This window comes from Mangifera indica, chromosome 17 (genome assembly GCF_011075055.1).
Source record: "Mangifera indica cultivar Alphonso chromosome 17, CATAS_Mindica_2.1, whole genome shotgun sequence".
Classification (NCBI taxonomy): Eukaryota; Viridiplantae; Streptophyta; class Magnoliopsida; order Sapindales; family Anacardiaceae; genus Mangifera; species Mangifera indica.
The window spans coordinates 2,346,941-2,362,084 of NC_058153.1; the positions used below are offsets into that span (position 1 = coordinate 2,346,941).

Consider the following 15,144-nt stretch of genomic DNA (forward strand, 5'->3'; position numbering starts at 1 on the left):
CACCGTTTTAGTATTTATAATTCGTCTGGCCAGTGAGGACTGAGGTGGGGCCAGTTGGGGCAAGTGGTTGGTACAGAAATGCGCTGAAATTACATAACTGCGCCGACTTAAAAAAATAACAATTCAATTCAAAATTTGAAAATAAAAACACTTTAAAAGAAGCCAAGTGTGCCACATCAGCTTCCATCCAGACGAGGCGAGACGAGACGCCCTATATCTTCCTAAATCAACAGCCTCTCTCCTTCTGGTTTCTCGCTTGAGCTAAGGAACCCTAAATAAGCTGCTCTATCTTCTGCTCGCTCTTCCAAAATATTTGTTATTGGTCACTTCTAGGCCTTCAAATCTGTTTAATCTGAATCATAAATTATCAATCGGACGTTTCAAAGTTTCTGGTAATTATCCAAATCGAATTGTTTTCATATATATCTTTTCTCAACTTTTGACCCATGTCGGGTCTAGTATTGGCCGGATCTTGTCGATTGATGAATATTTAATTCAATCCTACGATTGAACTGTTTCTTGACATTTTTTGGATTCGTTCCATTTATTTTGATTTCTGGCCATGTGGACTTTGGGATTCTGTGTTTATGCAATTAATTTTGGGTTCGAGGTCAGAATTTGTGGCTGTTAGCTAACTTTAAAGTTGGATTTGTGAAGGTTGCGATGATTTAGTGTTCTCAATTGTTGCTGTGGTTACTGTTATTATATATACAAATTTATAGGAGTGATTTTAATTTCTGAAAATTCCTGTTTTGAATTGGCAATTATGAGCTGCCGAGTTTTACTGTTATTTTATATCATCTAGTTTGTTGTTGATGTTGATGTTCTAGTCATCTGATTATGTTTGAGTTATCTGTTCATAGAAGTTAATCTGGAAATGATTTTGAAATAGGTATGACTTGCTAATGAGTTTTGTTAATGGGAAAAACAAAACATGTTGGGATAGAGTAAGGTATTATGTTCTTGATATTGGAGTTTTAATGATGTGATAATCGTGGTGGCTATCCAGGTGTTGATTTTAAGTGGAAGATCAAAAGAATGTGGACTTGGTTGTGAGACAATATGTTGTTGTTCTATGAATTTAGCTGCAGATATTGCACCCCAGAAAAGGTTTTTGTTTGGTCAACTTTCAAGTGGTCGGGATTTAAGACATGTTAAGTTGTGTAGTTTCTTTTGGCAGATTACTTGTAATTGTAATCATTCCTTTGATTGAGATAGAAAAGATTGAAATGGTAGTGGTCTTTATGGATGAGTGGCAGCAATTCTTGGGTTATGCCATTATTGCTCTTAATATAAAAGAAAGATCAAATGCTGTTTTGATAATGTGATATGTGATTGTTGCTATTCAGATCATGCCTGGACTTAGGACTCACGAGCTATTCAATGGTCTTAGATCTTGGTAACATGACTTGCCAGTGCTTTTCTCCCTCACCCCTTTTCTGCTAATACCTTTAGAATTTTATGTTGAGAGCCACCCATTTTCATTAATATTATTCCTAGAAAGTATACCTGGTAGGATGCTTAGGAGATGTGGCAAGGGTATTGATATTTATTTATGCAGCACAGTGTCAAAAGTCTTAATATCACATCTGTTTTATCCTATTTAAGATAATATCCTATGTACACATGTTTATCATACTGATAGGTATTTGAGAGTTCTAATTAATTCACTCGTGTTATTGTGTATGACAATATAAATCTCTTTCATTCTGTAAACATTGTATTTTCAGAAGCCTCGATTCTCTGTGTTTAATGTTCTTTCATGTGCCAGTTTTTTACTTTTTATTTAATACAAAAAGCATGCATTTATTATATTTTGGTGTTGTCTTTTGTGTTTTGAATCATTCAGTTGCTGCCTATCTGGAGTCACTGGACTTTAGAGTTTGCATTGTTATAATAGAGATTTCAACATGCCAAAGGAGAGAAGAGATCGTTCTGTCTCGTTTGATAGATGCAAGGCATCTCCTTATCCATGCAGCTCTAGCCATGCTCAGAGATCTTCTGCTAAAATCTCTTCTGAAACCGAGGAAAATTTGAAGGAATGGGAAGAAGCGAGGTGCCCTGTTTGTATGGAACATCCTCATAATGCAGTTCTTCTGTTATGTTCTTCCCATGAGAAGGGCTGCCGCCCCTATATGTGTGACACAAGCTACCGCCACTCCAACTGTCTCGATCAGTTCCGGAAGTCATTTGCTGAAACCTCAGCAGTGACACCACATCAAGAAGAAATCCTACCTACAAACTCAGTCTCAGTTGTTACTTCAGAAGCAGCAGTTACTGATTTGCAAGAAGAAAGAGGTGAGGAAGGTTCCTCAGCTTCACATTCCTTTTCTTGTGAGAAGAAGGCACCACCAAAGCTAGTATGCCCACTTTGCCGTGGCCAGATTAAAGATTGGATAGTTGTGGAAAATGCTCGTCAGTTTATGAATGCAAAGACAAGATCTTGTTCCTGTGAAACATGCAATTTCAGTGGCACCTACACAGATCTCAGAAAGCATGCTAGGTTGGAACATCCCCTTGTGCGGCCATCAGAAGCAGACCCAGAGCGGCAGCATAATTGGAGAAGATTGGAGCGTCAGAGGGATGTTGGGGACTTGCTCAGCACACTTCAATCGACCTTTGGAGAGGAAGGGGCTGATAGTGGTATTTTGCCAATTGATGATGGGGGTTGGTTTACTGTATTTTTTCTCATTAGAGTCTTTAGACCTGGGTCTAGTCCAAGGAGAAGTAGCTGGTCCGGTACCTCAAGAGCCAGAGCACGCCTTGGTCTTAGAAGGAGATCAACCCGACTTTGGGGGGAGAGCTATGATGGGGAAACAGGATCTTCTTCCAGGGACGACGATAATGACTCATCAGATGGTGGGTCAGCTCCACCAGGGCGCAGCGTGCGCTCAAGGCGGCAAACAACTCCTGACAACCAGCCTTAACAGCATGTCCTCTGCTGCACCTGTATGATCCTTTTTGTTTGGAAGTTTCCACTGTAAGTAATGGTGCATTTTTCTCATTCAGTTTCTCCATTGTTTTCCTGATGATGGCAATCAAATTCGAGAAAAGTGTCTTGACTGCTTGTGTTGTGTTTCAGGTGGAGCGGTGGGAGAAGATTGGAGGTAAGTTAGCAGTGCTCTAGCTTTGGTCTTTTCCACATCGTGTGGAACAGACTGGGTTGGAGTTGATTGAAATTTATCGGAGCTTTGTGAAATTGTAATTTAAGGTGAACTTTTAATTGATCTCTATGTATATTTTTCTGAAGCAGCTCGTTTCCTTTACTAGGCTTTGCTGCCGCTGCTTCTGTCAGAATTGTCATTGAATTGGTTAAATAAAATTTTATTTATTTGTGGCGTCCAAATTAGTGGCCAATAATTTATTTATTTTTTATTAGGGTCTACGTGGACTGTAACATATAAAAGAAATTAACTTCTGGGATTGCATTTATAAGGTCCAATCAAAACCATTTCCTTCCTAAGAGCAAGAAGCTTCTGAAATGTTAAGTGCCGTTTAATGAGCGCAATGATTGGGATTGGATCTGAGGTAATCATGTGGGATGTGAATGGTTTGGTTTAATTCGATATAAGAATTTTTTTTCACGGTAATTCAAATTAAAAAAAATATAGTTTTATTCTATTTAAGATATGGTAAATATGTAAAAAATAACAAATTAAATATGAGTGATTTTAATTATTTATTAAAAATTTTTACTAAATACAATTATATATATATATATATATATATATTTATTTATTGAAAAAATAAAGTGTAATAGTTTATAATTTAGTTTGGATTGAAAATAACAATCTAAATGAGAAATTATTTTTTAAATTTGTTAATCCATTTTAACACGTTTTATAAAATTTGTAACTGATTCAATTTTATAGGTTAAACCCATGCACATCCCTATCATCACTTGACTTTGCTTAACCATCTATAGACTAGAACTGGTCGTGTTTATTGATGGCTTTGAAAATAAGATGGAAGAAAGATTACACGTGTGATCTCACTGATTCAAAATTTATCCCTTCCTTTTATTCTTTTTAACTTTTAATAAAATTATGCATATATTTTTTTATATAATTTGAATATATTTTTAATATATTATTATGTGATTAGATAATTTTGAATTAAAAAATAATATTTAATCATATTATAACATATCATCTATGTATCAAAATTGTGTACACATAATATCCTAGGTCTTTAATTTTTCTTTCTTTTCAATTGAAATTTCATCTTGAATTTGGATTAAAACTAGGACTTGATTAGAGTTTGATTTGAACCGAGCTGAGTTTGGGCTCGAACTTACTGTAAATGAGGTCGAACTTTAATTAACTCGTTATTAGAACGATATTATTTTAATATATATTGACAAAATGATATTATTTTGTATCAAAATTTTTCATTTACGAGTTTGATAAACAGCTCAAGCTCGAACTCATTTAGGACTAGCTTGTTCTAGCCGAGCTTGAGCTCAAATAAGCTCGGTTTGAATTCAGCCTTAGACTTGATTTTTTTTTTTCATTTAATTAATTTATCTTTTGGGATTAACGTGTTACTTATTAAAAGGTTGGGACTGTAAACGTAAAAGTTCAGAGATGAAAATGACACTTCATTATTCCACTGAACACCTCTAATGGCACGTTTCTTTAAAAAAAAAAAAGTAACTAACTTTCTTTTTCCTTAATTCCTCAAAAGTCCCCCAGCCTTTCCTCTATTCTAACTGCCCCCTGCTCTGAGCATGTAGACGCATCTCTGAGACGGAGGAGAAGAGATTTGTAGCTGCGGGCTTCGGAGGAGTTTTCTTTTATGAGGAAATGGGATCAGCCAGCTTCACCAATTACAGTTTAGACCTTGACACCCCTGTGGTTTTAAATGTTTATGATCTCACCCCTGTCAATAATTATACTTCTTGGTTTGGATTCGGCATTTTTCACTCCGGCATTGAAGGTTTGTTCTTTTTGCTTCTTTTCTTCTTTTTCTTTCTCTTTCGCTGATTCACTAGTATGGGTTGTCTTCACGTCGTTCAATTTATCTTTTCAGTCTCTCTCTTGCTCTTTTTTTTTTTTTCAATTTTAAAGCTTACTAATGACGGATTTTTTTAGATCTTTGTTGCGACAAACTTGATTAAAGAACCAACTCTTGAATTTTATGCTGGTGATTCCGTGTTTAACTTTGAGGAGTTTTTGTTGCATAATTGATTTTAATTGTTTTCGATGTATGATTGACATGATCTTCAATGTTCATAGTTTATTATCTTCTCTTCTTGCTTTGTCTGAATAAAAAGAAAGGATGAGGATTTCATGTCCAACAATTTTCTATATTGTAGCTTCACATTTTAGGCTTTATTTCAAAAAAGAGATTATATTTCTAGTCCATTAGTGCCATAAAAATCGCTGATTGTGAAGACAGTGCAAATTTTTTTATGCCTCATACAAACAAAATGAGTTAGTTGTACTTGAAAGTTGAAAGTAGTTGGTCTTAACATTGAGCTACTGGTTCTATGTCTAGTGCTATTGCTTAGTGAAGAATAATTGATGTGGTTTATACTTCAACTGGGACAAGACTAAGTATTTGAATATTTGAACTGTCTACTGATTTATGCATTCTATTGAGTCCTTGAGCCTCAGACACTGGATTTAAACTCATCTGGTTCAATTTTAAGTATTTTATATGCTTGAAAAAGTTTGGCCTGAATTGCAATCCTTCGACTTTTATAATGGGATTGAATAAATTGCTTCTTGTTTGATGTGTGCACTAGAGGAAGGGTTCTGTAAATGTGGAACATATAATGGGAATTTGGCAGAAAGTGATTTGCTGATAAATGTAAAAGATTCATGAAAACAATACCAGTAAGAACCTCAAATAATTGCTAGAGTTGGGAGAGAGTGACTTGATGAAATAGTCATTCTGATCTGTAGAAATCCATAAGAATATTCATTGTTACAAAGTTCTTTGTCGTCAATAAATTCACGTAGATCTACAACTAGTCTGGAAATGCAATAACTCATTATATTTGAAATTTTTTCAATACACATAGTTTCTTATTGCCTTTTTTGAGTCCAATTGACTAGCGCATCTGAATTTATTGTATGGACAGTTCATGGTAAGGAGTATGGTTTTGGAGCCCATGATTTCCCAGTTAGTGGTGTCTTTGAAGTAGAACCAAGGAGCTGCCCTGGATTTATCTATCGAACTTCCATCTCATTGGGCCATGTAAATATGCCCCACTCTGAATTCCAGACATTTATCAGGTCTGCAGCTTCTGAGTACCATGGGGATACTTATAACCTACTTTCAAAGAATTGCAACCATTTTACTGATGACATTGCATGGAGATTGACAGGCAAGCACATCCCTGCATGGGTAAATCGGCTGGCCCGGATAGGTACAAAAAGTTCTTCCTACTTATTGGTCATCTGATACCTGTAACACATTTGCAACTATTAACTTTGGGGGAGGAGTTGCCCTTAGACCCAGGGGAAATGTGGGGTAAGTGGTTGTCCCTGAGGTTCAGTCAAAGGGGTTACTGACTGCCTAAAAGTATGGAGTATCAATTTAAGAATATTATAATATTTGCCCATTTAAAGATACATTCATCATAATACATTAAGTTTTAAACCTTGCTATTTTATCCGTCCTTTCCTAGATTTCAAATGAAACAGCCTTAACTTCTGAGAATTTGAACTTTATTTTCTTTTCTTTAAGTAATGCAACTTCCCCCACTCCTAAAAGTTGAATAATCTGAAATTTTAATTGAATGCATCATTTTTTCCAAATTTCAGGTGCTTTATGTAGTTGTCTTCTTCCTGAAAGCCTTCAAGCTACATCTGCTAAGCAGCAACCTGAGTACCATGAATGTACGGGTAAGTATTTTATATCGTGAATTATTTTTCTTCTGAATATCAATCAACTTATTGTTTAGTCCATTTATTACTTTTAACTGTTGCTAATGTTTTCAACCCATTGTTTTGCCTTTTTTTGTTTTTATTTAAAGAAGATGGAACTGAATCAATTTCAACAGCCACTCCTCGCGAGTCAATTGAAATTGATTATGATCAAGAGAAACTCTTGTGGTCACCATCTGCTGGAAGTTGGGAGGTTGCTTTTGTTAAAGAGACCCAGAAGTGAAACCCGGTTGCTTTCAAGGGAAAAAAAAATTAGCCTTTGGATTGCTTGGAATGGCCTGCATCCCATCTGTTGGAGGTTAAGTTACCAGAGTACATTTACGATTGGTAGCACACGTGATTGCTTGCTGGATGTTTCCAAATTACCCTTTTTTTTTTTTTTTTTGAATCATTTTTCTTCTCTTTCACCATTCTATTGTTTGGTTTGTTGGGGTGAAGAATTTGGAACTAGAAAATAGTTTGTCGTACTTGATATTTTGTGCTAGTGTTCATGATTTTGTCCAAAAAAAATTTACTTTGCTTTTCAGGGCATCTAAAGGATAATTGTTTGCTCCATTTTAATTTGCATATATGATTGATGTCACTACCACTTGCATGCAAATGAAAAAGAATAAAATAACAAGTAAAAACATAGCAATAACCATCCAGATTTCAAAACAAGTCAATAAAAATTACCATTCAAATGAAAGTTGATCACCCAAATCACGCACGGTCTTAAAAGATTTACCGATAAGATTTTCTGTAGATCTGCAACAGTTAGCCGATATAAAATAAACCAGAACTAAACCGGGGGGATGCTTGGACGAAGATTGCTATATCATGTATACCATAACAAGAACCATTTTGAGCTACTAAATTTTATCCTTACAACCATCACCAATTTTCTCCTTCCTCTTCAAAGTTATGAAATCAAGATTTCCCCTCAAGTCCCAATTTAGATGTTAGCCAAGCACAAACCGCATCCATCTCTTCAGGGATAGTGTAGTGGCCAAGCCTACCAATCCAACAAAGGAATCAGAATTTTATAGCGAGTTATCAGAAAGAAACAAAGAAGTGTTACTGGGGTTAATAGTAATACCCATTGTAAGATTTGAATGTCACATCCTGAAAACCATTTGAACTCAAGGCTTGCAAGGAATTTTCACCAAATTTATATTGAACCACATCATCACCTGCAACCAACCATGCCAAATCAATTTATCAAGACCTGCAACTTGTCACCAATAAAATGGCAGCACTGAACTAGGGCAAGTATTCAATCCGGGTTGAATAGGTGACTATAAACTGGTGATTGAACATTTAGAGCAACTGATGCTACCATTGACCAATTTATGGACAAGCAAATCACAGGAAGAAGACGTATGGAGTAAACTAATTCGTGTTCTTCCATCGCAAAAACAATGTGAGAATGTAATATGGTGCAATATGCACACTGCCGTTTATGTGACTTCTAATTGTAAAGAAACATGAAGATGGCATTGTGCTGCTGAATTAAACAATCTCCATCCTATGGGCAGCTCTAATAGCTGAAATTTGATGAGAGGACCATTTTTCTCATAGAAACAAGAATCATGAATAAAACTGCAAAAATGACATATTAACTAGCTAGTACGGTGACTAAAATGATATGCAATTAGCTTTGAGCAGCATTAAAGAATTTAAGCCTCCCAATGACCATAAATTGACACTGGCATAAACATATTCAAATAACTAACAACTAACACTGAAGATAAAATTATGAAAATGGTGAATTGGTGAATTTATGGTCATCTAAGTTTATATTCTACTCTTAATCAAAATTTGCTACTTGTACAAAATGGAAACAGCATACACTCAAGCCAATTAATAAACATACAAAACCTGTCAATTGAATATAATTTTAAAGACCCAAAAAAAAAATTCCAACATATTCCTGTGTGAGATAGTTAGGAATACCTTTGCCATGACAAAGCAAAATGGGCAAAGATGAAGCACGTCTTGCAGCTTCACTATCTCCTCTAAGTTTGCTATTCAAAGTCCTGGAATAGAACATAAATAAGGCACCATAATAAATGGAAATATGCTACAAAGTATCGAATTGACGTAAATATATGAAGACAAACTTTGAACATGGAAGCCAGCCACTTAGTCCCACAACTGCACTTAAGTTGGCAGGGTATGTATTGCCATTTCCATATTTTCCACAACTGAAGCAGGTTGCAGAGTATAGAGAGGTTGCTGCACCCATACTGAAGCCTCCGATACCAAGTTTAACTATGACAAGAAAAATTATGATAATATTAAAACCAGAACAAATGCAAAGTTGGTATTTTCAAGATTAAAACTTAGAAGCAATTAGTACATTGCATGAGTTGGAAACCAATCCATAGTTCTCCCCGCTGCATTTGAAAAAGTAAGTTCACCTCTTAAGTGTATATTCATAGTAAAACTTGGAGAAACCACTATTAGTGATCACCAGGAGAAGAAATGTCATTACATAAAAGCAAAGAAAAATACTTGTCTCACATGCAATGAAAGATACAAGCCTCTTTGGTTGAACTTATATTGGTACATGATGCGATGTTGCTACATCCATTAGTATCACCAAAAAACCTATAAGTTCATCATGCAATTTAAGAACAGATTGCCATAAAACAACTCTACAGTAACATGATATCGATAAGTGAGTTAGCATTAAAGTGTAAAAGCACAATCCTTTTGACCCACAGATTGTTGTGCTCCAAACAAACAACACAGACTGACACTGCAATTGCTTTCTATGTTACAAAGGTTCAGCTCAGTATCAGCTCTACATTCTTAGCTGTTACTCTCAATTAGACAGCTAATAGTACAGGCAAATAAATCAATAATTTGGCACCCTAAAAAACGTAATGAGTTAACAACTGTGGCATGATATTAAGTTTTTCATCTCACTCCAACAATTAAAATGCTAGAAAACTTCAACATCTTAAACATCTGAAGGAGAAATTTTTCAAACAGATATAGCATTGCCAAATGCACAGCATCATCACATTCAAAAAATATGAAAGCAGAAACTTACTGTCAGCAGGCTCTGTTGATAGCAAATTTGCGACATGCAAGGCTGCAGCATCTAAACCCTCTAAATCATCAGGAGCTTCTTCTGAAAGATCTTCCACATCAAACCCTGATTTAAATCACATAAACATTTCAGATGAAAGTGATTAAGGTCTCAAACAGAAGATTTATGTTGAAGCACAATTTTCATCTCTAACATCCAAAAATGAATCTTGGTTTTCAACAGATTGTTAACAGAGATGAGAGTGTGGAGTCTTGTTATAGTTATTATCTTAATTACTTTTTCCTTTATTTTTCAAGGTGCTTAATGCTAATATTATACAAATTTGACAAAAAACAACATTTGAGCATTAAGTGATTCTTTATTTAAATTAAGCAACTACACTTACAAGCAGTGGAAGGAAAGCCACCAAATATAGTCATTGGTTGAGTAGGTGCAGTTGGGCAAATCCATTTAATCTGTATCATTCAATTACAGTCGTAACAAGTTACAAACTTATCAATGAATTTGAACACTTCTTCCAAATAAATTGGAAAAAAAAAAAGTTTCATCAATGCTATGATATGATCACTCTTACATTTGGAAGAGGAAGGGTCTCCAAGAGCTGTGACCAGCTGTGAACAAGAAACAGTGGTAGATTCAAATTCAGATGCGGGGAATAAATATCAATATTGCAAAATGAGGCTAACTTGAATTGTCTTTATTCACTAGCCATTCAAGTATCATGTCATTAAAATTTAGCATTCACATGGCATAATATCAGAATCACTGCAAGAATCCAAAAAAGTTATCAAATTAAGCAACAGTGAAAAGAAATCAATACTCTAGAAAATACAGGTGAAAAAGTAAAGTAATTGTGGAATGCCAACATTTTCCCCCACATACTTCACCAAAAGCAACCATCTCCATCCATTTATTTGATAGGTTATAACTCTACTAAGTTGACATAGAAACATAAATACATTTTCATACACATTTTGCTATGTGAGCAGGCAAAACTAAGAAAATAATTGACATATATATAGGCACAATTACTGGTTAGAAGAAATTCATGAAAATTTGATAGTACCTTGAACCATTGTCACCAAGACCATGAAGCCAAACCACAGTAGCTTGGTGTTTACCTTTGGGCCTGACCACATAAGTCCTTCCAAACTCAACAGCTCTTCTAAAAGTTTTACCCCCTTTAACGGTGTTGCAATGAAACTCATTAATACATAATGCTGAATATTATAATAGAAATTTCATTGTAATCATCAACTTTTCCAAAAGGTAACTGACGGAGCAAACAAATAAACTAACCGGAACTCATTGAAGGGCCACTAAAGCTCATCTTAACCCTAATAAATTATCAGCAACAAGAGAACGAATCCTGAAATAAATTAGTAACCCGATTAATGATTTCCCTCCTGAAATAAATGAATGCATTTTATGTAGCATTCTTATCAATTGACGATGTTTCTCACATTATCATAAAATAAGCTAAAACAGGATTAGTATTCAAGCATTGTTAATATCAAAACGAAACCTAAAAATCAACAACTCCACAAATTGAAAGAACCATAATTAGACCCAAGAAAATAAATAAAGGGCATGAATATAATTACAATAACATAAACCTCCAAGAAGAATTTGACGTTGAAATGGAGAACAACAACAAAGTGGAAACATTTATAAATGAAATGAAAAATTAAGGAGAAATGTGATTTAGGGTTTAAAGACATTACCGAGGCAGAAGGTAAGGCTTGATATGACAACTCCAAGGAAAGACAAGCTGTCTGGCTTTGCTCTTGCTCGGTCCCAAAACATTTAATCTTCTTTTCTCGTTTTTTCTGTTGGATCTTACTTTTGTTTATCTTGGACCGTTCGATCAACGCGCTTGACATTTATTTATGAAAAGAAAGGGAAAACGACGTAATTAATTAATTATTTGTAGAAATAAACAAAATAAATTTAAAAATATATAAATTATAATATTAAAATAAGTTAATAAACCACACCACGTTGTGTTAGGATGGCATGTCAATTTCAATGAGGCAAAATATGAAGCCACCGACACTCAAAAGAAAGAGTCTTTCGATCCCAAATTTTTTTATAAGTTATCTTTGCATTAAATAATTTATCTTTAGCAAATCTTCGGAAATAACTCTTTAACAAATAGTTTAAATGATAAAAAAATAGACCTTATATATAACATGAGTTTACATTTTTTTAATAATATATTTAAATCAAATTCTAAATTTATCTTATTTAAAGATTATGAGATCGATTATTTAATTTAAAATTTATCTTATTTGATGTAATTAATTTGATTTTAATATAACAATTTAGTTTGAATGAAATTTCTTATTATAAAAAAAGAAAAAATATTTTGATTATAATTTTAAAATAACTTATTATTCCCATTTTATTATTCAAAAAACAAAATATTACATATAAATTTGCAGTGAAACCTACAATGCCCAAAGAATATACGAAATTTGTCATTCAAGAAAAAGTCACATATTAGTGGTCAATGTAAAATTAGATTCGAATCGAGTCAAGTTTAAACTCGAGATAACTTAAAGAAAATCAAATTTCTCTCAAAATTGTTTAAATTCGACTCGTTTGAGAAAAGTAAAATTCGAGTTCAACTCAAATTCAATTATAGTATAAAATTAAGCTAAGCTTTGAGTTCAATTTTATTATATAATTGAGTGAAAAATAATTAAAATGATGTCATTTTGATACATGTTAATCAAAATAATATCGTTTTAATTGAGTCTTATCGAATTTTTTTAAAATCACGAGTTTAGAGAGTTGAAAATCCTCCAAACTTGAATTTTAGTTTGAATTTGAAAATATTCAACTTTCCAATTTTAATTGATTTAAATAGTGGTCCTAACCTTGCCTTCCCTACAAAAGACTAGGATGGGGGAAGAGCTAACTTAATTTGTTTATTTTGACGAATATACCCCCCTCAAAAAGCATTCAATATCTTATGTATCTAAAATTGGAATTCCTGGTCGTTGGACCTGGATCATCAACTTTGACAAATTGATATTACAGCCATTAGATCTATTCAATGACTTTTTTTTTTCTATAATCATCATACACAATTTTTTGTCAGAAAAATAATAATAATAAAACAAAATACCGATGTCAGCCTCAAGAGGAAATTACAGATTACCCAGGAAAATGAACCAGAGCTACCTTCCGGAGAGAACCGACATGGCATAAGAGTATGATAATGAAGATGGAAGAGTTCTATTATCAACTTCCGGCGACAATGCTGCAAGCTTCTTCCTGCCATGGTCGCCATCAGCTTCATCTTCTTCATCAATTGACAACAAATCAACAATAACCATTTCGGTCTCCGGTGGCACATCCACTGCTACACGCCCTTCAAGCATTTCCACCACCTGAGCCATACTCGGCCTCAGCCTAGCTCTCTCTTGTATGCACCAGAAAGCTACATCAAGCAATCTCTTCACCTCCCTCTCATCAATCTGCAGCCCATCTCCCACCAGTCGACTGTCTACAACTTCCATGAGCTTCCCTTCTTGCATTTTCTCCTTCACAATTTTCGGAAAGTATTGCCATTTTCTCTTAGACTTGTCATTTTTGCCTTGTTCAATCAGGCAAACATTTCTTCTTCCTCCTATCATCTCTAAAAGCACCATCCCATAGCTGTAAATATCAGATTTTTCTGAAATTCCCCTCTCGAGGAGCCACTCAGGTGCCAAATAGCCTCTTGTGCCTCGGACTGTTGTAACAACTCTACTTTCGTCTCTTCTCATTAGCTTTGACAGGCCAAAATCTGACACAATGGCTCGATAATTCTCATCTATGAGTATGTTCTCTGGTTTGACGTCGAGGTGTAATATTCTTGACCTGCAATCATGGTGAAGATATGAAAGAGCTTTGGCCACATCAATGGCAACTCTATATCTTAAATCCCACGACAAGCAGCCCCCTCGGGAAACCCCACATCGTCTTCTTCCAGGGAAGATCCAGTTATCAAGCGAACCATTTGGGATGAATTCATACACAAGATGCCGAGGCCCTCCAGGGACAATACAATAACCAAGAAGGCGTACGAGATTTACATGTTGAACACTAGCAATGGCTGCAACTTCTGATTTGAATTCTTTTTCGCCGCGTTCCTCGCCGTCGATGCTCTTCACGGCAACCGCAGTGCCGTCGTTTAGTACGCCTTTGAAAACGGAAGCAGATGAGCCTTTGCCTAAAAGGGATCGGAAATTGTCAGTTGCTTCTTCAAGCTCCTTTAATCTGTATTTTACTGGAACGCCTGCAACTCTTCGAAGGAAGCTGTATTCTATCCGAAGCTCTATGCCTTCTGAAACCAGCTGTGTCACCAACAGCTTTCTTCTCCGATCATACCGCCTTCTGATTATCAAATAAGCAAAAACGAAAAGGATCAATGCTATATCTGCGCCTAAAATCAGGAAGAAACCTTTGGAGAGTTTGAGATAGACACGAGCTATAATTATAACTAAGATGAGAGCAATGACTACTGTAGCAGCAAGTATTTTAGCTTTCTTGTCCTCCATTAGAGCTTAAAGATTTTCTTTCTTTTGATTTTCATTTTCTCTGATTGTAAAGAGAAACCATTGTTGAATTTTCATTTTCCTAGGAGAGTGAAGGGTATAGTTCTTTATGTTATTTAGTTTTAATAATATACTAATTTCAAGATCATCCAAGTGCTTAAGTTTTGACTTCATATGGATCAATGGAAACCACCAAGAAGTTCACCTAATCTTGTGAGCCTATTCATATTCTTCAATGCTTTGAGCCATGAAAGGGTCAATGGTGTATTAAATAAGATAAATGAAGTCATCCCCACAGAGTAAAGACCCAACCATGTCTTATTTGCTTCCCAAAGTGATAGTTTGAAAGACAAAATGTAGAATCAATCAAAGAAAAAGTTTAGATTTGTGATCAAATTTTTGAATCATTTAATACCATGGTTATAAACCAATCAATATATTTGAGATTTTACTTGTTTGATATGATTAGTTCAATATCAAAGAGATAATTTGGTTAGAATAAAATTTCTTATTAAAAAATAATAATATTTTATTTGGGGAAATACAATAAATTTATGAAGATTTTTAACTTGATCAAAAGGCTTGTGCAGCTAATGGGTTAGTATTGACTCATTCAAATATTTATTTATAAAATCGAGTCGGCAGGACAGGACTCATTGGA

At 34.7% G+C, this 15,144-nt stretch overlaps 4 protein-coding genes across 5 annotated transcripts; 2 read left to right on the forward strand and 2 right to left on the reverse strand.

The window, feature by feature from the left end:
• The first annotated feature begins 168 nt into the window (after positions 1–168).
• On the forward strand, positions 169–3,346 carry LOC123200210. The gene is made up of 3 exons (XM_044615362.1): positions 169–392; positions 1,850–2,980; positions 3,083–3,346. Exon 2 carries the CDS (start codon positions 1,911–1,913, stop codon positions 2,925–2,927), a length of 1,017 nt encoding a protein of 338 aa, XP_044471297.1. The 5' UTR covers positions 169–392; positions 1,850–1,910; the 3' UTR covers positions 2,928–2,980; positions 3,083–3,346.
• A 1,317-nt stretch (positions 3,347–4,663) lies between these two features.
• On the forward strand, positions 4,664–7,422 carry LOC123200212 (deSI-like protein At4g17486). 2 transcript variants are annotated; one of them, XM_044615365.1, is made up of 4 exons: positions 4,664–4,938; positions 6,089–6,376; positions 6,774–6,854; positions 6,989–7,422. In XM_044615365.1, the coding sequence occupies exons 1-4, from the start codon at positions 4,806–4,808 to the stop codon at positions 7,117–7,119; spliced, it is 633 nt and encodes a 210-aa protein (XP_044471300.1). In that variant the 5' UTR covers positions 4,664–4,805; the 3' UTR covers positions 7,120–7,422. The 2 variants fall into 2 exon arrangements, with proteins under 2 accessions (XP_044471300.1, XP_044471299.1); XM_044615364.1 differs by having other exon boundaries at positions 4,665–4,938; positions 6,986–7,422.
• Positions 7,423–7,527: 105 nt separating this feature from the next.
• On the reverse strand, positions 7,528–11,806 carry LOC123200211 (acyl-protein thioesterase 2-like). The gene is made up of 10 exons (XM_044615363.1): positions 11,661–11,806; positions 11,236–11,305; positions 11,003–11,117; positions 10,511–10,547; positions 10,322–10,391; positions 9,937–10,041; positions 8,999–9,149; positions 8,832–8,914; positions 7,975–8,068; positions 7,528–7,890 (listed from the first exon to the last, which is right to left on the reverse strand). Exons 2-10 carry the CDS (start codon positions 11,264–11,266, stop codon positions 7,806–7,808), a joined length of 771 nt encoding a protein of 256 aa, XP_044471298.1. The 5' UTR covers positions 11,267–11,305; positions 11,661–11,806; the 3' UTR covers positions 7,528–7,805.
• Positions 11,807–12,916: 1,110 nt separating this feature from the next.
• LOC123200312 (probable receptor-like protein kinase At5g20050) lies at positions 12,917–14,608 on the reverse strand. The gene has a single exon (XM_044615458.1). The coding sequence runs from the start codon at positions 14,484–14,486 to the stop codon at positions 13,122–13,124; it is 1,365 nt and encodes a 454-aa protein (XP_044471393.1). The 5' UTR covers positions 14,487–14,608; the 3' UTR covers positions 12,917–13,121.
• Positions 14,609–15,144: the final 536 nt, after the last annotated feature.